Source organism: Leptopilina heterotoma, unplaced genomic scaffold (assembly GCF_015476425.1).
Source record: "Leptopilina heterotoma isolate Lh14 unplaced genomic scaffold, ASM1547642v1 Lhet_130, whole genome shotgun sequence".
Taxonomy (NCBI): domain Eukaryota; kingdom Metazoa; phylum Arthropoda; class Insecta; order Hymenoptera; family Figitidae; genus Leptopilina; species Leptopilina heterotoma.
Window position 1 is genome coordinate 1,472,882 of NW_025110849.1, and position 25,360 is coordinate 1,498,241.

The 25,360-nt window shown below is 27.7% G+C and overlaps 2 protein-coding genes across 2 annotated transcripts in view; both read right to left on the bottom strand.

Moving 5' to 3' along the window:
• The window catches only part of LOC122512967 (BTB/POZ domain-containing protein KCTD9), a 106,443-nt gene extending 92,576 nt beyond the window's left edge, over positions 1 to 13,867 (bottom strand). The window contains exons 1-3 of the mRNA XM_043629169.1: positions 13,487 to 13,867; positions 7,841 to 8,127; positions 5,679 to 5,839 (exon numbers count right to left, since the gene is read on the bottom strand). Coding sequence (XP_043485104.1) covers positions 5,679 to 5,839; positions 7,841 to 8,127; positions 13,487 to 13,534 — 496 coding nt within the window. The 5' untranslated portion in view covers positions 13,535 to 13,867. The remainder of the gene's footprint in view (positions 1 to 5,678; positions 5,840 to 7,840; positions 8,128 to 13,486) is intronic.
• Positions 13,868 to 20,128: 6,261 nt separating this feature from the next.
• Positions 20,129 to 25,360, bottom strand: part of LOC122512986 (serine/threonine-protein kinase polo-like) — a 43,955-nt gene continuing 38,723 nt past the window's right edge. The window contains exons 8-9 of the mRNA XM_043629195.1: positions 22,301 to 22,434; positions 20,129 to 22,218 (exon numbers count right to left, since the gene is read on the bottom strand). Coding sequence (XP_043485130.1) covers positions 21,878 to 22,218; positions 22,301 to 22,434 — 475 coding nt within the window. The 3' untranslated portion in view covers positions 20,129 to 21,877. The remainder of the gene's footprint in view (positions 22,219 to 22,300; positions 22,435 to 25,360) is intronic.

Here is a 25,360-nt window from a genome sequence, read left to right on the forward strand (position 1 = left end):
AATTGGAGATAATTTAGCTGTAAATGAGCTGCTGGGATTCACGGAAAGTTTTAATCACAAAAAATTTTGTCGAATTTGTACAATTAATAGAAAGGATATAAATTCTGTCTGGATGGAATATGAGGTATTATTGCGAACTGTGTCGAATTATGAAAAAGATGTCTTAACAAATAATTCTGATGAAACAGGAGCTGTTGAAAAATTTATTTTGCAAAGTGTAGGAGACTATCATCCAGTTAAAAATTTTTCTCTAGATGTTGTCCATTATGGACCTGACGGTTTTTGTAGATATTATATAACTGTGGCATATTATTAAAAGTTTTAATAAAAAAAAACAAATAAGAAAAAACCATACTTGACTCTTGAAAGGCTAAATAATCTTATAAAAGGGTTCAATTATGGTTCTATTAAAAATAAACCAGCAGAAATTCTTGACAGTCACATTAAAAACGGACAGATTATTATGTCAGCGTCGAAAATGTTGACCCTTGTAACACACTTGCCTGTTATATAAAACAACGATTTTTCCGAACTCTCTGAAACCGAAATATCAATTGTTAACTCATTACCTAAGAGTATTGCGCCTGTGTGGCCCACTTTGGAAAATTTCAACGATGAGATATGAAGCTAAGCATCGAGAGGGCAAAATCACTTCTCGGTCCTCATTGAACCGTGTTAATGTGTGCAAAACTATCGCTGTAAAACACCAACTTTGTCAAAACTACCGATTTTTAAACAATGAGACTTCGAAAACAATTTCCTATGACCATAAACTAATTAAAATATCATTACTCGTTGATTTACATTGTTATTTTGATTTATCTGATTCATTGCGAATATTTACCAGTGAAGAAGTCAACACGATTAGAAAAGTAGATTTCTTGGATAACATTATTGAAAAAGGTACAATAATTGTGTGCCCGAGTGAAAATGGCTCTTCTTTTTAGAAGGTAGACAATATAATTCTCAAGACCTTCGTTCAAAAGGGTACAAACTATTTATTCCAACATCCCTTGTTAGCAGGAAAGCCTGGGCACATGACGTAGATCTTGACCTTTCCCCGCACACTATCAGTACTAAGTTACTACCCGAAACTCTAGAGAACATCATCTCCATTCGTAGGAGAACACTGAATCCAAAGGAGATTTCAGGACTCGTGGAATTTGCCTTCTCGGGTATCACCATTCCTGACTCGATCCTCATTTCAAGGGCGACCTTCAAACTTATTTTATGCGTTCCTCCCCCCAAACGCAGCGGGACTGCGATAAACGCAATTACCCCTCTCGTTGTTCTAACTGCTCTAGAAAACATGTTGCTTCTGCACGCGTTTGTCCTTTCTATCAATTCGAATATCTGATCATGAGGCGTAGACTTGAGGGTAATGTTGAATATGAGGAGGCTGAACAACTACTAAATGAAGGTATTACCAGACCTGGCTATGAGATTGTTTGGGAGGGTAACATAGAACACACTAATGTGAATTTAGCTGCATCTATGGATGTAGAAGATCCCCCTACACCAACATCCATCGACAATTCTTCAACTCACTCACAGCTTTCTGACACGCACTCTAACACTGACAAATTACCCAACACTGAGAATTCACCTACGAATCAATCTAGTGACAGTAAAATGGAGGAAGATGTCTTCTCCAAATAGATATTTGTTCTTTGCTATAAATTGTAATCTGCGTCTTGTCTTTATATATGACCTAACTGAACTTTATTGGACATCAATACTATATTTTACCTAAGTGACGTAGGACTGATTTTAATACATTTCCCTAGTAATAGTAATAACAATTTTAAATTATTTTGCTCTACTTTACATTGCATGCTCGCCCTGACTGTATACCTGTCTCTAGTATGTCCTCTCAACAATACAGATCTTTAAATAAATCTTTATCTTTTTTATTGTGGAATGCGAGAAGCATTATCCCTAAAAGATCGGAATTAGAAACACTGTTATGGATTCACAATCCGGATATTGTCTGCATAACAGAAACTTGGCTATCCACACCTTTCTACTTTGAGATTCCTAATTTCATCACAGTCAGACAAGACCGACCTGATGACAGAGGTGGAGGTGTTATGATTATTATACGCAGGGAGATAGCTTTTCGAATTACAGAACGCAACACCTTTCAATTTGCGAATCTCTAAATTGACCTCGTATCCATAATCGTTTCTACCTTATATGGTGAAACACAGATCTCCTGTTTATATGACCCCCCCAGGAGGTGATATTCCTCGTCACCTCGTTGCTCACTTTTTCTCTATTTAAAAATCTATACGCATCGAACACTACCCTACCTACGAGATATTAAAATGCCAATGTTTCTGGCAGTAACCTCGATCTAATCCTCTGTTCGGCATCCATTTTGCAGTCATCTTCTACTATTGTCATCTCTGACGCCTTTCCTTCTGATCATCTGCCTGTTCTTCTGTCGGCCGATATCAGACCGAAAAAAGTCTCCTTTGCATCTCTCAAATACTGCCTAAAGGAACTCGACTGGTCTAAGTTTCGAACTTCTGTAGAGCGGGTTGCCCTTGATTTGGCTCGGTCCTTAGGCACCGCTGACTCTCCTGCTGATATATATGAGGAGTTTCTGTTCGCTCTTAAGCAAAGCTTGCTGTCCGGGGAGGCCTTTGTTCCTCAGGGTCGAAACTACAGACCTTACTCTAAACCACTATGGTGGAACGCGGATTGCAAGAGCGCAGAGATAACTATAGGTAGATTCAGGCCAATCAGTCGGTTGAAAATAGGGCAATATTCAAAAGAAGGAATGATGCTATAAAATACAAGCTAAGGGAACAGAAAACATTGGCTTTTAGGAATTTTTGTGAGAATATGTCTCCAGATAAAGGGTCCTCTACCCTGTGGCGTACTTTGAAGGCTCTCTCTTCTCGTACATTCCAACTATCTACAAACATCTCTACTGATTCACAATCTCCAAGTGTCCTAAAATTTCAAAATGACCTCTTGCGCAAGGATATACCTCCCTCTAATATTCCTTATATCAACACACCAAAATCCTATAGTACCAACAATTTCCTCCCCTTTACCAGTGTAGAATTTAAAGCCGCCATCCACTCGTGCAACCCTAAAACTGCACCTGGACTTGATGGTATTACAGGAGAAATCATTAAAGGTCTTACACCGGCTATACATAAATTCCTCTCTACTCTATTTAGCCGAATGGCCCTACTCTCCTCTTTTTTCCTCTCATGGCTTCAAACGCGGGTTATTCTTTTACCCAAACCGGGCGGCAAGGGTTTTCGTCCGATTTCTCTCACCTCTGTGTTCTCCAAAATTTTTGAAAAACTCATACAATTTAGACTGGAGCATGATGTTGAGGCACGCGGACTGATCCCCTGTTACCAATACGGTTTTCGCAAGAAGCGTTCTAGCATGGACTCTGTCGCTTCATTCGTCACTGATATTTATAATGGTTTCTCAAGGGCTCAGAGCACACTTGCTATATCCATCGACATTAAAGGGGCTTTCAACAATGTGCGACCTGAAATCCTCATCAAACAACTGAGAGACCCCAACATAAATCCCTACATGATAAACTTCATTAACTTTATAACTTCTAAAAGATACATCTCTTTTAATACGGAAGGCTCCGACCTCCAGGTTTGTGGGGTGGGTGTCCCCCAAGGGGGTGTCCTCTCACCAATCCTCTTCAACCTGTACTTACGTGACATATTAAACATTTTACCCCCTGACATGAAGTTTACCATGTACGCTGACGACTTGCTTTTGTATACCAGGTTTAAAAAAGACGATGACATCTCGAATAGGGTTAATCTCACACTACAAGAACTAATTGAATGGCTAAGAACTTTAGGGACGGATGTGTCTCCCACAAAGACCACAGCCTGTGTGTTCGCTAGATCAAACGCTTTCTTTGACCACCTACACATCAATGTTTCGGATATGGCCATCGCTTTCTATGTCTACTAAAAATTCGTCTAAATGACGAACATTCTGTTTAAAAAAAATTCTATCAAATGAAAATTTCGATAAATTAAAATTCGACGTAATGTAAATTCTGTGATATAAAATTTTGATCACAATATTCTATAAAACAATAAATTCTTAAATTTATTTCGAATAAAATGAACTACAAACATAAGGTGTGCAAAAAAATTTTTTAAATTTATCTTTATAAGTGAAAATCGACAAATTAAATATATAATTGAAAATCAAGATCAATAGTTAAAACAAAAGATAACGTGTTTCTCAATAAACTTCAAAACAAAGAAAAGAATTTTTTAACCGTAAAAATATTAATTTTTGGATTAAAAAAAATTCATATGTTTATCTCGATTTTTCTCACGTACATAAAAATTTTAATTTAATTAATAAACTTATTGTTTAATTTAAATTTGCACAATTTATCGATTTAACCTTTTTATTTCAAGTTTTTAATGCCATTCATAATAAAAAGTGTTTTCGTAAAAGACGTCTCACTCTCATATCTAGGAAGATTTGTAACAAAATTTGTAAGAATTATATAGGGAATGGTACAATGGAGACAAATAAGAATGGAACGACTTTAACATGCCCTTAATCACAAAATAGAAAAAAATTTCCACTATTGCTCAACATTATTTTAACAATTTAGAAATATTTTACTTAGACATTTGCATCACTTTTAATAACAATAATGAATAATGAAACAATTTACGAACAGTACAAAAAGTCTCACAAAGATTATTGGTAATTATAAATTAAATAATTAAAAATTCTAAATAAAAATTCTTATCAAAATACTTAGAAATTATTAATCATAATTCTACATAATTATAAATTGATTAGAAATTATAAAGTAACCTTTATGTAAATAGTTAAAAGATTATTGCTTTTAGTGAATTAAAGGAATATTATCAACCATCTATACACGAAATTGAAAGAAAATCGAACAATTTGATAAAAAGCACATTTAATTACTTACGAAAAAATATTGAAAAGGAAATAAGTGATATAAAAAATAAACGCAAAAAATTATTAAAAAATATTACTTTAAATACAGAAAACGAAAAATTAAAGAATATTAATCAATTCAGTGATGAAGCATTCTGCGTTTGCCAAGACAAAGAAAAGTGTTTTAAAGATCGAGAACAAAATTTACAATTGCCAAATGGAGTTAATAGTGCATGTGACACAAAGTTAAATGAAACAAAAGATAATTTATTCCATCTCGAAGGAACGGTAAATATATGCTGGATTTAAGTGTCCAGTAATCATTATTTTTTTCAAATTAATAATGATTTTATTAATTCAAGAATCAAAAAATAAATTCTTCAAATGATTTGAACTGCATCAGCGAAATTGACTCAACAATAAAGGATAAATTTCATTTTTCAAATATTGGCTCGATTAATAAAATTCCAAATATAATAATTTATCTTGCAAAACAAAATATGACAAATAGAAGTATTTTAAGAAAATGCAAAAAGAGTTATAAAAATAACTTGAATAAATGTAAAAGAAATTTATTTTAATAAAGAAAAAGTATTCATAAAAATGTTGATTCTTCCGTTATTCAGAAAAATATAATTAGGAAATGATTTGTTAAAGAATTTAAAAGTATTAAAGCCTCAATATTTTGAACACTATTATTTGTTGTTTAGTAATATATAAAAATTTTTAAATAATTTTTTACTAACCTGCTGCATTAAGATTAGGATCAAGAATTAATTGACCGTGTCGGAGATAATTTAACAGTGGCTCAAAGTATGTGGGACTCCTATCGATCAAGAAGGCCCCACTTCGATCTCGTTTACTTGGTAGAAGCCGCCATTCGCACTCTTCGCTCTCGGTAAACATTCTGCCTCAGATCAGACTGATATTAAATATAAAAAATAATAATAATAATTTTTATAAATTTATCGCTTAATTAGAAAATAACATAAATTCGCTATGAAGTCTTTCAAAAATTATTATGTTACTACTGAGGCATTTCATTTGAAAATGATCGCCATTGTAATATGACAATGTATTATTGACACAAATAAAACATTATTATTATGTACATAACATTCATTATTATGTATTATTGACACAAATATTTAATTTTATTTTTCCCTGACTTTTCCCTGATTTCCAGACAAAATTTTCACTTTTTCTCTGACCATAAAGAATATTCTGATTCACTCTAAAAATTATTAGATACTCAAAAAAACATTCTATTACATTTACTTACAAATTTCTTAAATTGTAAAATTATTCGCAAACATCAATAACTAAATTTTTAAATAGGTAAGTATTTAATTATTATTTTTCCATAGGAATTAAAATTCTTCAAAACATTCAAATTCAAACATTTTTAAAATTAAACAACTTATAAGAATATCTTCATGTTTTATAAAAATTTTAATTTCCATAAAAATTTTTAAAAAAAAATTTAATTATTTACAAAAATTATAATAAAATTCTAAGCAAGAATTCAATTATTTTCATAAATAATAAAATTCTTCACATGGTTTCAATTATTTTTAATACAATTTTAGATAAGTTTCTCGAAAAATAAAATTATCTTCAAAAATTTTTTGCAAGAATTAAATTAGGTACATTTCACAAATAATGAAACTCTTCGCTGAAATTCAAAAATTTTCAAAATTTACATTTTTAATACAAGTTTTTAAAAGAATATAATTATTTAAATAAAATGTAATAAAATTCGTTGCATAAATTCAATTATTTTTACAAGTAATAAAATTTTTCACATGAATTCAATTATTTAAAAAAAAATTGATAAAATTCGTTGTAAGAATTCCATTATTTTCATAAATTATAAAATTTTTTTGAGGATTTAGAAAAATGGAATTATTCTCTTACATTTTTTGTAAGAATTTATTTACATTTCACGAATATAATGAAATTCTTCGTGGAAATTCAAATATTTTCACAATCTATTTTTAAAGATAATTGAATTTTGACGAGAATTTTTTTTAGTTTTTGAACATAATTGAATTTTTTGCGAAGAATGTTATTACTTTTGAAAATAATATAATTTCTGCAATCATTTGTAACTTCTACGAAATTCAATTTTTTCCAGTTACTTAAATAAAAATCCCTGACTTTTCCCTGACCAATTTTACTTTTCCCTGACTTTTCCTTGAATTCCCTGATTTCCCTGACCTGTGGGAACCCTGACTTTTCAAACTAATATTTCTCTTTAGGTTAAAGTAAGGGTGAGAATTCCTGAAGTGGACCCCTATTTTTTAGAATGATGGTATAATAAAAACCTGTAAATAGTTTTCCGAAATTCGAATATTTGCAAAAGTTATTAAAGGTCAAAGTTATTTGTAGCGTAATATCCTCGCGATCGGATGAACCTATTTTAATAAAAATTGGAGGAGAGCTTACTGAGGAATTATATTTAAGATAATTGATGAAAATTTTAATTAAAAAATATAATTTGTTTAAATAAATTAATTTTTTAATTTATAGGTTAAAAAAATGTGTTCTTCATCTTTTTTTTAATAATTAAATAGAGAATACTTTTAAGATTTTATTTGAACAATAATGAATGAACCGATTTAAATGAACCAAGCGGGAATATAAAGGGGATAAAATATACTTTCGCTTAGAATTAGAAATTCCTTTTACCATCGTAAAGTTAAGAAATTTTTTTTTCAAAACTTCGAATGAAAAGTTTTGATGTTTCTAATGAACTTCTGTTTTGTTTCATTAAATAGGATAAATCATTATTTTAAAAGCGCCTTACATTGGCAATTGATTCGTTTTTCTATAGAATGCCTTTATTATAAAAATAATAATAATAATAACAAGAAGGCACAATATTACAAACAAAAGTATTAATTACCTTGCTAGCATACTCATTGGTTCTTTGTTGGTAAGCGTACTTTTTGTTGTTGCAAAACATCGACCACCGACATTCAATGATATCCAATCGGAGCATTTAGCATAATTATTTTGTGCACTTGGAAAAAAATCTTCTCCATTTGATACATATAAAATATCATCATCTCTGATTAATTTAATGTCATCGATTTCTCCCCCCTGAGTCGTAAATATTCTTTTCGCTACCATTTTGAATTTAATACTAGCAGCAGTCAAGAGTTCATCAATTGAGTGAGTAACCAAAAAAACCTAAAATGTGAATCATTGTTAATTATCATAAAATCTATAAAAAAAATCGTTGCTTTTTTGTTTCCTAACTTTTTAAATAATTTTTCTTTTTAAATACCAGTGTGGGAAAAGCCCCCATCAAGCCCACACGACGTGAGAGCCCCCGGCGGGGGCCGACGAGAACTGATCCATGTGGGCAAATCCATGAGGGCCACGCCGAGGGCCCGCATGGATTGCCCACATCATTGACTTGCAAAAATTTCTAAGTCCAAACAAAAAATATTTTTTTACATAACAAAAATTAATGATTACAATGATTTTAAACAATGAAAAACATGTTTTTTGGTATGGTGTATTAGTGTCAACAATGTTTTATTGAATCATCAAAAGCAAGTCAGCAAGTCACCTACAATAAGGCAATAATTTTCAAGTAAGTCCCTTAGCACAGTGGTAAAGCGTTTGTCTGATAGTCCGTAGGTCGTAGGTTCTATTCCCAAGTGCGTCAGATTTTTTTTTGTCACGATTTAATTAAAAAAGTAAAAATCGTTAAATAACAATGTTATTTATTAATAATTGAACTTGCTTGTTATTAATAAATAATTAATATATTAACTTAATTTTGAAAAATAAAGTCGAGGGTAAGTCGAGGGCCCCTCATGGATGTGGGCGATCCATGCGGGCCCCCGGCGTGGGCAAACACCACTTTTCCACACGGGATGTTTAAATATTTTTAAATTTAAGTACTGAAAATCATTGCATTCTTGTGAAGTATTTATAACAAAAATTTGAATATAATTGAATTCATTTCAAGAATTTTATCAACATTTTTTTCAATAATTGAGGAGCCGGGAAGAAGAACTCGCCGAGCGCGGGAACGTATTCTCTAATATCAGTCGGGTGGCAGTGAGCGCCTCTGGGCCTGTCACTGCTACCCGGCTGATGCTGATTCTACACTTACTGAGTCGCGGCCTACTTTCCGGAACGAATTGCATGAGATAGACAAAAACAGAGACTATCGCTGTCTTTGTCCATCTCATGCTAGTCGTTCCGGAAAGTCGGGGTGACTCAGTAATGTAGAATTGAGCCTCCCAATTCAAGAACTCGCCCGACGCTCGGATGAACACTCTAACGCCAGTCAAACGTTAAGAAAAGTCACAAAAATTAAAATTTGAAATTTTGATTTTTTAGAAGCACTACCTTGTAGGAAATTGAATAGCGCATCTTTTTTTCCTTTGAATTTTTTTCGTAGGATGAATATTGTCGGAAATAATGACGAAAAATGGTAAAATTTTGTTTTTCAAATTTCATTGCTTTTTAAAACATAAATCATCGTATCTTCGACAATTATTGTCGAATTGACTTCAAATTTGGTATGCAAGTCTATTTGGGTTCTGGGAAGACGATAAAATGATCAGAATGTAAAAATTTCCTAATTGTTCACTAATTTGTTAATGTAAATAAAGGCTTGTCAATTTTAGGTTAACTTACCTTCGTCGACAAAAAGTCTGCGGTGAACTTTCGAATTGAAAAAACTTCCAGTGAGACATTTATTTATTAGTATATAAGGAAGTTTTTTGGAAAATATTAGATTGATTTAGTAAAAAATGTGGAAAATATTAAGGTTTAAAGACAGCGCGGAGAGCGCGACATCGAGTCGCGGCGTGCAAATATCACTAAACACCAACTTTATAGGACGTCAGTTGTTGAATTTGTTCTTATTACCTCGGTTATTACTCAGTACTTTAAAAAAGGCATTAAATTTCTTTGACATTTAGGAAAATAATTAAAGTTTGGAAAAGAATTTTGTTATTTATAAAGATAATCGGGATTTTTACAAAATTTTTTTTTCAAATTTTGTACATAGTTGAATTTTATAAGAAGAATTTTATTATTTTTTTTTTTATTTGAAAATGGTTGAATTTCTTCAATTATTTGTAATTTCTCCAAAATTGAATTTTTTTAGTGTTTTCAACAAAAATTTAAATTAGAAAGTTTTCAAATTCTATTATTTTTAAAATTGCTAATTTTATTTATAAAATGTAGTAAAAAGTTAGCCGCGCGAATTGTTGCTAGTTCTTTATTATTTATAGAATTTTTATATTTGTTATAATGTTAAACATAGCGTTATAATTATATCCCAATAATTTATTTAATGCTTTTTTTAAAGTACTGAGTAATAACCGAGGTAATAAGAACAAATTCAACAACTGACGTCCTATAAAGTTGGTGTTTAGTGATATTTGCACGCCGCGACTCGATGTCGCGCTCTCCGCGCTGTCTTTAAACCTTAATATTTTCCACATTTTTTACTAAATCAATCTAATATTTTCCAAAAAACTTCCTTATATACTAATAAACAAATGTCTCACTAGAAGTTTTTTCAATTCGAAAGTTCACCGCAGACTTTTTGTCGACGAAGGTAAGTTAACCTAAAATTGACAAGCCTTTATTTACATTAACAAATTAGTGAACAATTAGGAAATTTTTACATTCTGATCATTTTATCGTCTTCCCAGAACCCAAATAGACTTGCATACCAAATTTGAAGTCAATTCGACAATAATTGTCGAAGATACGATGATTTATGTTTTAAAAAGCAATGAAATTTGAAAAACAAAATTTTACCATTTTTCGTCATTATTTCCGACAATATTCATCCTACGAAAAAAATTCAAAGGAAAAAAAGATGCGCTATTCAATTTCCTACAAGGTAGTGCTTCTAAAAAATCAAAATTTCAAATTTTAATTTTTGTGACTTTTCTTAACGTTTGACTGGCGTTAGAGTGTTCATCCGAGCGTCGGGCGAGTTCTTGAATTGGGAGGCTCAATTAGCATGATATTAACGCATGCGTTGGAGCGCTCGGCGAGTTCTTCTTCCCGACTCCTCAATTGAAAATAGTGGAGATTTTTAAATAAATTTTACTGAAAATTTTGAAAGTAATTGAATTTTATGAAGAATTCAATATTATTTTCAATAATTGTAATGAAATACTTTGCAAAAAGTCAATTTATTTAAATAATAAAAATTTTCGTCTAAATTGCAATTATTTTTATATAAATAATAAAATTCTTATCAGGATTTTACTTATTTTCAATACAATTTTAATTGATTTCTTCGAAAATATCAATTAATTTTAAATATCTTGTAAAAATTTCTCCGAGAAAATTCAATTATTTTAAAAAATAATTGAATTTTTTACTAGAGTTCAATTATTTAAAAAACTTTTAATAACGTAGAGTGTTTTCAGGACCTTAATTTTTGTTTAATATAAACAATTTTATTTGACAAAAACTTTTAATAAAATTCAATTCAAGAATTTAATTATTTTCATAAATAATAAAATTTTCAATGGAATTCAATTATTTTAAAACATTTTTTTATAATTCTTTCTAAGAATTCAATTATATCAATAAATAATACATTTTTCCCAGAAATTAAATTATTTTAAATATACAATTTTAATAAAATTCTTCTAAAAAATTCACTTATTTTTAAAATTTTGCAAAAATTCAATTATTTAAAAAAGTTTTAATAAAAATCTATTCAAGAGTTCAATTATTTCTGAAATAATTATTGAAAATAATTTAATTTTTAAAAAGATTTTTATTAAAATTCTTTAAAATTATTGAATTGTTTTTAAGAATTTATTTCAATATTCTTGAAAATAGTGGAGTTTTTTTAAAATAATTTTTACTGAAAATTTTGAAAATAATTGAATTTTAAGAAGAATTTCTTTTAAGTTTTTAAAATAATCGTGTTTATTATTAATTGTAATTAACGATTTTCCTATATTAAATTATATTAAAATTATTCATAGAAAATTTAATTCTTTTAAACAATGTTATTAGATTTTTTGTAAATAATTACATTTTTTTAGAGAATTTCATTGAATTTCGTAATTGAAAATTTTTAAAATAATTGAAATTTACAAAGAATTTTATTAAAAACTTTTGAAAACAATTGAATTGTTTAGAAAAATTTATTTACAATTGTTAAAAATAATTGAACCTGTTTGAGAGTTTTTATTAAAATTATCTTGCATATAATAGAATTTTTTCTTAGAAATTTAATTAAAATTGTATTGAAAATAATTTAATTTCTTAGAAGAATTTTCTTATTTACAAAAATAATTGAATTCTTGCCAAGAATTTTACAATTAATAAAAGTAATTGAATTGTTTCGAAGAATTTTTTTATCAGAATTGATGAAAATAATATTGAATTCCTTTGAAGAATTTTCTTATTTAAGAAAATAATTAAATTCTTGTGGAGGATTTTACAATTCATAAAAAATTGAATTGTTTCGAAGAATTTTCTCTTAATTTTTGAAAATAATTGAATTTTTTGAAGGAATTTTACTAAATATTTTGAAAATAATAATTTTTTAAAAAAATTTTCATCAAAATTGTTAAAAATAATTGAATTTATATTAAAATTCTTGAAAATTATCGAATTTAATTAATATTTTAAAAAATAATTGTATTCTTTAGAGAAATTTTATTAAAATTGTATTGAAAATAATTGAATTGCTCTCATATTAATTATGAGAATAATGAAATTCTTGCGATAAATTTTATAAATATTTTTTGAATAATAATAAACAAGAATATTTAATATTATGTACTTAATAAGTGAATTCTTTAAATTTTAAATCTGTAATTATTCAAAAATTGATGTTATTTATTCTTGAAAATATAAAATTTTTTAATTTACAAAATAATAAATGGAATACTGCTTTTCACGCATATCATTTGATAGTTCAATAATAAGAAGAATATTCTTTATCTAAGTTATTAATTGTCATTAATTTAAAAAAAATTTAAAGCATTATTTTTATCAAATTCATAAGCAATAAGTTTTTTAATGTAAATATTTAAAAAGCAATTATATATTCCAATTTTTAATTTCTGTATAAACAACTTTTCTGAAATACGTAAATAAATAAACTAAATTTAAATTATTTTTACACTTTAAAAAATTTTGGATAGTTCGCAAACTAATTACTAGCTTACATAAGTATTTTCAATACATATAAGTATTATGAAGTCTAAAATTTGGGATTAAAAAGAAAAATATTTATAGATGTGAATGAACTAAAAGAGTATCAAAGAATAGTATTAGTTTGTAATAAATCGACATCTAAAGTACTAATATTATATAAAAAATGTTATAAATGAACTAGGTATAACTTGATAAATTTAAAACATTCAATTTTTGACATATTTTGAGTCACATTAACCAAAATTTTTTCTCTTTTGCTTCCTTAGATGTAGTATTACAAACTTTTTGATAGCTAGCAGTTATTTGTTTTTGTGAATTTCAGTTTGAAATTCTTTTAAGCGTGATTTTGACAACTGACATAACCTCAAAAAAAGATTACCTTGCCGTTCACGTCGGTGCCATTAACAAACAAAATTACACGTTTCATTATCCTTTGAAAACTTGAGCACTGAGATTATGTTTTGTAAAATTTTGTATCTCCTTACAAAATATTTGAATGAAAAATTTTAATAGATAATTTTATTGTTCGTCTGTGCTCAATGAAGCCCTCTCATTTCTCTTATCACACCATTTCTGTCATTTTTCTATCTACGTAATATTTATAGAAGTAAAAAATGATAATTTAAAGAGTGAAAATTAATTAAAATTAACATCAGTTTTGTCTACACATTAATTAACAAACTTTTATTTATATATTTAAATATTTTTTAAATATAAAGTACGAAAAACACTTCTAATCGTACTAAGTGAAGTTCGTCACTTGGCGCTATTTCTTTTTCGATATATGTAATCGACTTTTATTTTGTCCGTGGTTAAAGGTACTGCAGTCAGCAGCGAGCTGTGGCAGTACCTTAAGCTTAAGGGAGCGTTTACACCTTCAGTAAAAATTTCCAGAACGGAAAATTTACATTGGAGTAAGAGAGACAGACTGTGTATACCTGTCTCTCTTACTCCAATGTAAATTTCCCGTTCTGGAAATTTTTACCGAAGGTGTAAGGTGTAAATGCTCCCAAGGCCAACGCAGAATAAATACGGTTACGGGAACAGGGCATGCAAAAGAAAATGACAGAAGCTGTCTGTGTCCTTTTCTTTCTCATGCCCTATTCCCGTTCCGTATTCATTCTGCGTTGGCCTTTTTACTGTAGAAAACCTCGTGAGAAAGAAAAGGATACAGACAGCTTCTGTTATTATCTTTTGCATCCTGTTGGTAAGTTCTCAAATGCGCCACTGGACAAATGCGCCACCGGTCAAATGCGCCACGGATCAATTGCGCCACTGGACAAAAGCCCCACATTTGTCATATTTGAGGAAAGTGAAAAGTTTGTTCGAGAGATGGAGCTAGGTGTTCTTGGTGTAGAAATTTGTCAAGTGAATTCAATTTATTGTCAATTTCGCTCCGTATAGTGAAAATAAATTTAAGTGAATGGTTAATTAAATGGAAATTAATTAATTGTTCTATATCAATTGCGAATAACATTTTTTAAGTAAGTTGCTGTTTTTATTTTATATTAATAATAATAATAATAATAAATATTATTATTATTGTTTAAAGAAATGTGGAAATTTTTTTTAATAACTAATTTATGAAACATTTTATTTTTAAATCGTTTTTATTTATATTTTTTCTTTGGAATAATTTAATAATTGCTTTAATTTAATAATACCTAAGATTTCTTGATATTTTCAAAAGATCTTTATTTTTATAGAATTATGTATTTTAATTAAATAACGAGATTAAGAATTCTTTGTTGTATTATAGTTAATTTTACTTACCTAATTATAAATTAATTGCCTTTATTTTAAATTTAGAAAGTACTTAAGTTTTCTTGAAGACTAATAAAATATAATTTATTAACAATTGTAATATTGAATATAATTTTCTAATATGAATTTCATATTTAATTAATTTTTTAAATTATATAACGTAAAAGTTTTTCTGAATTCACGTTCATACTTTTAGAAATGATAAGACTTCTTACAAAGTTTCAAATATTACGGAAGTTTAGAAAAATTATTCCAATTTTTATTTTATAATTAATGGTATTTTATTTATATTAAAAACAGTAATATTTTAAAAAGTAATATTTTTTTGGAAACGTTTAATATATAAAAAAAGCAGGCTTCGCACTGACGTACTAAAATCTATACTATTTACTCCTTTTTTTGTCAAATTTCTGACACTAAAAGCTACTTTTTTACAAATTACATTAGTTTCAATCCTCTAATGATTGAAAAAAAAATTATTCTCAATCAATTTTTTGTGATTCGAAAATGAAAATTTATAATTGTTATTGAAAATTCTTTTCAACAATTGTAAATTGAAGAATGTTCGCAATATTTTTAAAAGATTAAATTACCATGTATTGATGCGCAAAACTCCAAGGATTAATTTAAAAAAAAAGACAAATCAGTAATCACCAATATTATAGAAATTGTGTAGAATTTTCTGCCAAAATGCAGCCGAAAATCGACTTTTAATCTTAAAAATCCGCTTGAAAGCGTGAAGTTTCTAACAAAACAAGAGAAGATCTTATTTATATATTCATTTGCAATTTTATTTTTCCTGGAACTCGAGTCGATTTTCGTCTGCATTTTGGCATTAAAATAATTTTTTTGCCAATAAATTTATATTCTTAATTTTATTACAATTTTTATACTCACTTTTTAATTTTTCTATAGTTATTAATATAATCTTTCTACAATTTTTCTATAATTTTTCTATAGAATAATGCAATTTGTAATTGTTTTTGTTTATTATTTTTGAGAGATAGGATAGATATTAATTTCGCAGTAATAGAGGGGTAAATAATATTCAATACCATTGTCAAATAACACAAGCACACAAAAAAATAAAAAAGTCAAAACCCAGAGGTTACACCCCCCCATCTCCATGTTTTTGGGGTCGCTGAAACCGAATATGACCATGAAAATTTTTTTCGTCGGCCATTTTCCCGCTACCACCCCCTTACACCTGCTCCCTGGGGTTGGAATTTCAATTTTAAAAAAGTGGACAAGGGTGTCTATTCCTATGTTTTTTGGGTCGCTAACACCAAAAAAGACTACCAAAAACAAATTCTTCCCTCCCTTAACCCCTTACAACCCCCTTAACAACCCCAGGGTGAGGGGTCGAAATTCGAATTTTCGCGAAAAGTCGATTGCGGTGTCTAAACCTACGTTTTTTATTCGCTGAAACCAAAAAAGACTACAAAAATCAAATCTTTTCCACCCTCAACCCCCTACAACCCCCTTCAATAATTTTTGATAATTAATATTTAATTTTCAATTTCCCAAAAATCGGTCCGTTTTATTTAAAAAAAATTATTGCAGGGGGTAGTAGGGGGTTGAGGGTGTAAAGGATTTGATTTTGGTAGTCTTTTTTGGTTTTAGCGACCCAAAAAAAATAGGAATAGACACCCTTGTCCACTTTTTTAAAATTGAAATTCCAACCCCAGGGAGCAGGTGTAAGGGGGTGGTAGCGGGAAAATGGCCGACGAAAAAAATTTTTCATGGTCATATTCGGTTTCAGCGACCCCAAAAACATGGGGATGGGGGGGTGTAACCTCTGGGTTTTGACTTTTTTATTTTTTTGTGTGCTTGTGTTATTTGACAATGGTATTAAATATTATTTACCCCTCTATTACTGCGAAATTAATATCTATCCTATCTCTCAAAAATAATAAACAAAAACAATTACAAATTGCATTATTCTATAGAAAAATTATAGAAAAATTGTAGAAAGATTATATTAATAACTATAGAAAAATTAAAAAGTGAGTATAAAAATTGTAATAAAATTAAGAATATAAATTTATTGGCAAAAAAATTATTTTAATGCCAAAATGCAGACGAAAATCGACTCGAGTTCCAGGAAAAATAAAATTGCAAATGAATATATAAATAAGATCTTCTCTTGTTTTGTTAGAAACTTCACGCTTTCAAGCGGATTTTTAAGATTAAAAGTCGATTTTCGGCTGCATTTTGGCAGAAAATTCTACACAATTTCTATAATATTGGTGATTACTGATTTGTCTTTTTTTAAATTAATCCTTGGAGTTTTGCGCATCAATACATGGTAATTTAATCTTTTAAAAATATTGCGAACATTCTTCAATTTACAATTGTTTAAAAGAATTTTCAATAACAATTATAAATTTTCATTTTCGAATCACAAAAAATTGATTGAGAATAATTTTTTTTTCAATCATTAGAGGATTGAAACTAATGTAATTTGTAAAAAAGTAGCTTTTAGTGTCAGAAATTTGACAAAAAAAGGAGTAAATAGTATAGATTTTAGTACGTCAGTGCGAAGCCTGCTTTTTTTATATATTAAACGTTTCCAAAAAAATATTACTTTTTAAAATATTACTGTTTTTAATATAAAAAAAATACCATTAATTATAAAATAAAAATTGGAATAATTTTTCTAAACTTCCGTAATATTTGAAACTTTGTAAGAAGTCTTATCATTTCTAAAAGTATGAACGTGAATTCAGAAAAACTTTTACGTTATATAATTTAAAAAATTAATTAAATATGAAATTCATATTAGAAAATTATATTCAATATTACAATTGTTAATAAATTATATTTTATTAGTCTTCAAGAAAACTTAAGTACTTTCTAAATTTAAAATAAAGGCAATTAATTTATAATTAGGTAAGTAAAATTAACTATAATACAACAAAGAATTCTTAATCTCGTTATTTAATTAAAATACATAATTCTATAAAAATAAAGATCTTTTGAAAATATCAAGAAATCTTAGGTATTATTAAATTAAAGCAATTATTAAATTATTCCAAAGAAAAAATATAAATAAAAACGATTTAAAAATAAAATGTTTCATAAATTAGTTATTAAAAAAAATTTCCACATTTCTTTAAACAATAATAATAATATTTATTATTATTATTATTATTAATATAAAATAAAAACAGCAACTTACTTAAAAAATGTTATTCGCAATTGATATAGAACAATTAATTAATTTCCATTTAATTAACCATTCACTTAAATTTATTTTCACTATACGGAGCGAAATTGACAATAAATTGAATTCACTTGACAAATTTCTACACCAAGAACACCTAGCTCCATCTCTCGAACAAACTTATCACTTTCCTCAAATATGGCAAATGTGGGGCTTTTGTCCAGTGGCGCAATTGATCCGTGGCGCATTTGACCGGTGGCGCATTTGTCCAGTGGCGCATTTGAGAACTTACCGTTCCCGTGTTCTGCTTAGGCCTTTATGCTGTTTCTACAATAAACTTTCACTGTCTGTTCTGTCCTGTTTTTTAGGTTGAGTCCACAATAAAGTAAATCGTCTCGATTTCGATGCGCAGTAATCAAAAATGTATGTACGCGCATCGAATCGTCTTGAAAGTCGCAACATTTTTCAGCTGTGAAATGTTTTGATTTTACTAATTAATTAAGAACAGTAAACTAATTATCTAATTATTTATTACAAAATTTTACGAACAGAATATTTTTTTTAATTTCTATAAAAAATTCGTTAGTAATTCGCACGAATATCGTACAAAATTCGTCCAAAAGTGTGGCCGAAAATTTTTTACAAAATTTTCAATAGACATTTCGTGCGGATTTTTTGAAAATCCAGATTAAAAATTCGGGTGTTATTAGCATGAATATTCGTGCGAATAATTCTGTTTCAAATCGCCACACGGATTTTATTAGTAATTTCATACGAATTATTCGCAAATTCTTCAATTAAATAAATATATTAGAAAATAAAAAATTAAAATAATGTAAAAAAAATTCAATTAAGGGCATTTGAACCTTGATGACGTCACACATGCTTTGCACAAACTGTAACGTCATCAAGGTTCAAATGCCCTTAAACTTATAAAAAAAAAATATTAATTTCAAAATTCAATTATTTCTTAAAATTCACGCTATATTGCTTTTAATATTCAATTATAATCTAAAATTTTTACTCAAATTCATTTTTAAATCAATTTTTATTAGAAAATTCGACTAGCATTCAATATGTTAAATACAAAAAAAGCATTTATTGAATAATTGCATGTTTCTTAAAATTGAATTCATTTGACGAATTTTAATAAAATTTTTAAGATTAATTACATTTTTCGAGAATTTCGATTAAAATTGTAATAAAGTTAATTGGAATTTTGCGATGAGTTTTATTATTGAATTCTTAAAAAGAATTTTATTATTTTTTATTCTCCCTGTAGAAAATTTTATTATTTATGAAAATAATTGAATAATTGCGAAAAAATTTGTAAATAATTGAATTCCTGTTAAATTTTTATTATTTTATGAAAATAATTAAAGGTTTGCGTAGAATTTTTTTTAAATAATTGAATTCTTTTGAAAAATTTTATTTAATAATAAATATTGAAAATCATTTAATTGAGTAAATTTTTTGAAAATAATTGAAATTTTGTCACGAATTGTATTAAAATTTTTTAAAATTTAATTGAATTTTGGAGAAGAATTTTAATATTTCTAAAGATAATTGAAATTTTGACGAGAATTTAAAAAGTTTGTTGAACTTAATTGAATTTCTGCGACGAATTTTATTACTTTTGAAAATAATTAAATTTCTGCAATCATTTTCAACTTTTTCAAGATTTCCAAAATTATATAGTACAATTTACGAACTTTTCGTCTTTTTTCTATCAAATTACGGATTTTACGGACCTTTTTTCATAAAAACTGACTTTTACGGACTTGAAGCAAATTATTTATTTCACTATAGTTTCAACTATAAATTGAATAAATTAATAATAAAATTAAATTATTTATCTTTTATTCCTCATAAGCTTTGGATCGGCTTTAAGTTCCAAAAGAAATCGCTTTAGTCCATAAATTATAAAAAAAAAGTCGAAAATGTTCATTTGATTCAGTGTTGTTAAAAAAATGTTTTAGTAATTTTCAAAGTTAAAAAAATTAGGAATTTTGAAATTTTTATACGATAAAATTAAAAAATTAATTTTCAATAAATTCAAAAGGAATGTGAATAATAATATGGAGGCAATAATTGATTTGCGAAAACTCGCATTTGAGATCTTTAATTATCTTCATTATTCGTTTCTCAACGTGAAACATGAGCCTTGTACATATATTTCGTTAAAAAAACGATCGTAGAAAATAAACGTAACTCTTTTATAATAACGTCAAATTTTCGTTTCTTAACAAGGAAAATATGAAGCGAAGGAATATCATTCGTAAAAGCAAATGAATCGGAACGTTAATTATTTCTAAGGCATATAATTTATATCTCAAATTTTTAGATCTAACACACCGTTTCACGATCACAGAGCAAATGAAACTCTTTATCACTATATTATACATTTATAATATATCTAACATTCTAACCATTTCACCATCGTGTAAGCTTCCGTTTCCAAAAATTACAATTTCAGGAGTACAAAGAAAAGATAATTTACATTTTTTTATAGCCTTTTCAAATAACTGTCTTTTCATTTTAAATTAACAATTATATTTTGTTTTTCTTTTTAATTTCATTTTATGAAAATAATTGATTTCTGTTTTAAAAAATGCATTAACTTTTTCTTATCTCGGTTTAACTTTTCTGTTTGATTGCAATTTTTTTGAAGCTAACACTTTTGGAGGAGATATTGCGCGATATAAAAATGTAACAGTAATGAAAACGAGAGACTCAATGAAGATTTGATTCTAATTACAGTGACTTTCCTTCTGTTCCTGTTCAATATATAATATCGATGATGTTTTATAATAGATGATTATTCATTTATTAATTAACAACTAATGAAATTAAATCGTTAAGTAATTAAAGATCAATTAAATTAAATTGACTTTCAATGTACGATCAATGAAATTCAATTGACGAGTAATTGACAATTGACTAAACCACTTAACAATGCATTTAATTAAATTAATAAAGTAAAGTATAGTTATTTAATAACTAATAATAATATTATTAATAATAGCAATAGTAATAACAACAATTTTACGACTCTATTATTTTTTTTTGTTTTTTTATATTATTAAACGAATCGTCCTGGAATTAACAGCGACATGTAACTACAGTGGCAACAAATTGGCAGTGACCATCTGTTCTCTTTCATGAACTTTCAATAAACTTGAAAAAACGCATCTGACTAGGATTACCAAAGACCCTCAACTTAATTGGTAGCCTTGACTGAACTCTGCGTTTAAGCTAAATTCTCTAAGAGTTTCAACAACTACTGTGCGATCATCTCGAGAGTACAAAACGGCCATTAACCAGTCGCGAATCGAGTTTATAATTATATTCGTTCTTTTAAAGCTACGAGACATAAGCTTCTTTTATAATAAAGTTTTGAAAAACTCAACAGAGTCCCGGAAACGAGTTTAAACTTTGAAATCAATCACAGAAAGTTTTTTTTTTTAGTGCAATTTTCTCCTTTTTCATTTTTGAAAATGGAGTTTATTTTCGAAGTACAAATAATAACAGAAATCTGGATAAAAATAAATAAATAATCTCTAATTTTACGCACAAAAAACTCTTTTTTTCCACTAAATTCTATAACAACTTCTAATATAGAAATTCTAAATGTAACATTTAAAGTTTTAATAACAATGTTATTTTTATCCAGTTTTCGAGAAATTCTCCTTCTCCATCTCCTTTCTTTCTACCTTCCTCCTAAGAAATCACTACAAATTCAGATCACAGAAGATATAGAATAACTTGAAAAATAAAAGTTCAAGCAAAATTCTAGATTTTGGTTTCTTTAACCTCGAGAAAGGTTCTAAACGTTGGCAATCAGCCAACTGCATTGTTATCGAGATCAGCAAACTCGCGGGACACTTTGCAAAGGTAGTGCAAGCATTCGTGGATTTCGGAGGTGCAACCGTAACTCCGGAGATCACCTAGCCAGTAGGAAGAGACACGTCTACTGGCGTCGATGTAAGTGATGAGGTACTCTTTACACAATGGCTCCTGCGAGACGACCATTTTCGTGTGGTCCATGAAGAAATTCACCTGAAGAAGTGGTCCGGTCAGTTCCATCACAATCGCTTTGTCCGTTCGCAGCCAGCGCCGCATTCTTGGCACACAAGCGGAGCGCGATTGGCGCGTGTTTTTAATTTCTTTGATTTCGCCACCTGAACAGAGAATCATAGTAAAAAATAGTAGAAAATAGCAACTTATGAGACTCACAAAATTTACAATGCGTTTTATACCAACCTTCTGTTAGGTGATGCTCCATATATTCCGTGAAATATCTCAGAATATCTAGTTTCGTTTCTAATGCTGAAGGAACATCCTTCTCCCTGTGATATCTCGTCACTTCGTCATCGGTTCTCATGTACTCGACTCGCCTGAAATAATTCATTTTTTATAATTACCTTATTTTTGTTTTCTTCAATAATTGAATAATAACATATTAATAATAATATTAATTATTCAATTTTTTGCTGAATGTCAACAGGGTTGCCTCGCTTTTGCTCTTTTCAAATACCCTGACTTTTCCAGGTTTTCCAGGTTTTTAAAACTACATTTATGGGGGCGCATGATTATTCCCCAAATGTCATTTTTACGAAAAGACATTTTTGCGAAAAGCCATTTTTGTGAAATGTCATTTTTGCGAATTGTCATTTTTACGAAAAGTCATGTTTGCGAAAAGCCATTTTTGTGAAATGTCATTTTTACAATTAGTCATTTTTGCGAAAAGTCATTTTTGCGAATTGTCATTTTTGCGAATTGTCACTTTTGCGAATCGACATTTTTACGAATTGCCGTTTTTACGAATTGTCACTTTTGCGAATCGACATTTTTACGAATTGTCAATTTTCCGAAAAGTCATTTTTGCGAATTGTCACTTTTGCGAATCGACATTTTTACGAATTGCCGTTTTTACGAATTGTCACTTTTGCGAATCGACATTTTTACGAATTGCCGTTTTTACGAATTGTCATTTTTACGAATTGTCATTTTTACGAATTGTCAATTTTCCGAAAAGTCATTTTTGCGAATCGCCATTTTTACGAATTGTCAAATTTCCGAAAAGTCATTTTTGCGAATTGTCATTTTTGCGAAAATTCCTATAGTGAATCTATATGTGCATACAAGTTTACTATAGGAATTTTCGCAAAAATGACAATTCGTAAAAATGTCGATTCGCAAAAATGACTTTTCGAAAAATTGACAATTCGTAAAAATGGCCATTCGCAAAAATGAAAATTCGCAAAAATAGCTTTTCGCAAAAATGACAATTCGCAAAAGTGACATTTCGCAAAGTTGGCTTTTCGCAAAAATGACTATTTGCAAAAGTGCAGTTCGGTAAAATGACACTTCGGAAAAATGACATTTGGGGAATAATCATGCGTCCCACATTTATGTTTTACCAAATTAAATAACTTTTTCCCTGACTCTAAAGAATATTCTGATTCACTCTAAAAATTATTAAATACTCAAAAAATAATGTTCTATCTCATTTATTTAAGAATTTCTTTAGTTGTAAAATTAGTCGAAAATATCAATAACTTAACTTCTTTTTCAATCATTATTTTTATTTTCATAAGAAAAAAATTTTTAAATTCAATACCTTAAAAGAATATTATTATAAAACATGAAGAAATGGATCACTCGGATTGATCGATTTCTTCATGTTTTATAATAAAAATATTCTTGCAAATAAAATTCAATTATTTTAATAAATAACAATACTCATCACAAGAATTCAATTATTTTCAAAATAAAAAAAATTCTTCGACAAAAATTCAATTATTTTCAAAGAATAAAAAAAAATTGTCGTCAACATTTCAATTATCTTTATAAATTAATTGCAAAGTTCTTTGACAAAATTCAATTATTTATTTTAGAAATTTTAATAAAATTCATTGCAAAATTCAATTATTTTCATAAATTCGTCACAAGAATTCAGATATTTTCAAAAATTTTAATAAAATTTCCCTTAAGAATTCAATTATTAAACAAAGATTTTTACAATATTTTACATGAACAATGATCGTTTTTTTCGTGTTTTATAATAATTAAAACTTGCTACTTTGTTACTGTAACCTCTTCAAAAATTATTTTTATCATTTCGATTATTATTCATTTCTAGAATTTTCAACTAAAATTCTACTTCAATATTTTTTTAATTTTTGAAAAAGTTCATTGAGAATTTTCAAATCAGTTCACAATTTAATTTTACGAAATTTTGATCATTCTGACATTCTTCAATTAAATATATTAGAAATTAAAAACTTCAAACAATTAAAAAAAAATTCCACTAAACTTTTCGAGAAAAATTAATTCTACAGAATTCTTAATTAAAAGTATAAAAAGTTCAAATTTCAAAGGTTTTAATTTGAAACCTTTATGAAAATTCAATTATTTCTAAAAATCCACGCTATAATGCTTTCAATATTAAATTATAATCTAGAATTTTTTATCTGAAATTCATTTTTAAATCAATATTTATTAGAATACGAGAATTCAAATATTTAACTACAAGAGTAAATAGTTTATTAAATAATTAAATGTTTCTTAAAATACAGGTAAATTTTATACAAGAGTAAATACGATCAATTGTATACAGTTGTAGTGTACACAGAAATTTTTTGTATAATATTATTATTAAACTGTATACATTTCAACTCTACACAAATAATTTTTAATAATTTTATTTTTTAATATGTTTGTTTGCATACAGTTAGATTCTACACTCTTTAATTTGATAAAATAATAACAAAAAATTTTACACCGTTAGACTCTAAACAGTACAATTTTATATATTATTCTACTGTATAGAACTATGGTATAGAATCTAACTGTGTAGAATTTTTGTTATTATTTTATCAAATTGAGCAGTGTAGAATTTAACTGTATTCAAACAAACATATTAAAAAATAAAATTATTAAAAATTATTTGTGTAGAGTTGAAATGTATACAGTTTAAGAATAATATAATGCAAAGAAGTTCTATGTACAATACAACTGTTTACAATTAATTGTATTTTATCTTGTATACAATTTACCTGTATGCAGTTCAACAAATAAATAATATTTTGCAGTATATAATTCTACTGTATAGAATCAAACTGTGTACAATTTTTGATACAATTTTACCAAATTTAATAGTGTAGAATCTAACTGTATTCAAACAAGCATATTAAAAAAATAAAATTATTTAAAATTATTTGTGTAGAGTTGAAATGTATGCAGTTTAATGATAAATATTTATAATGCATATTTGTATACAATTCAACAGTATACAATCGAACGTGTACAGTTCATCAA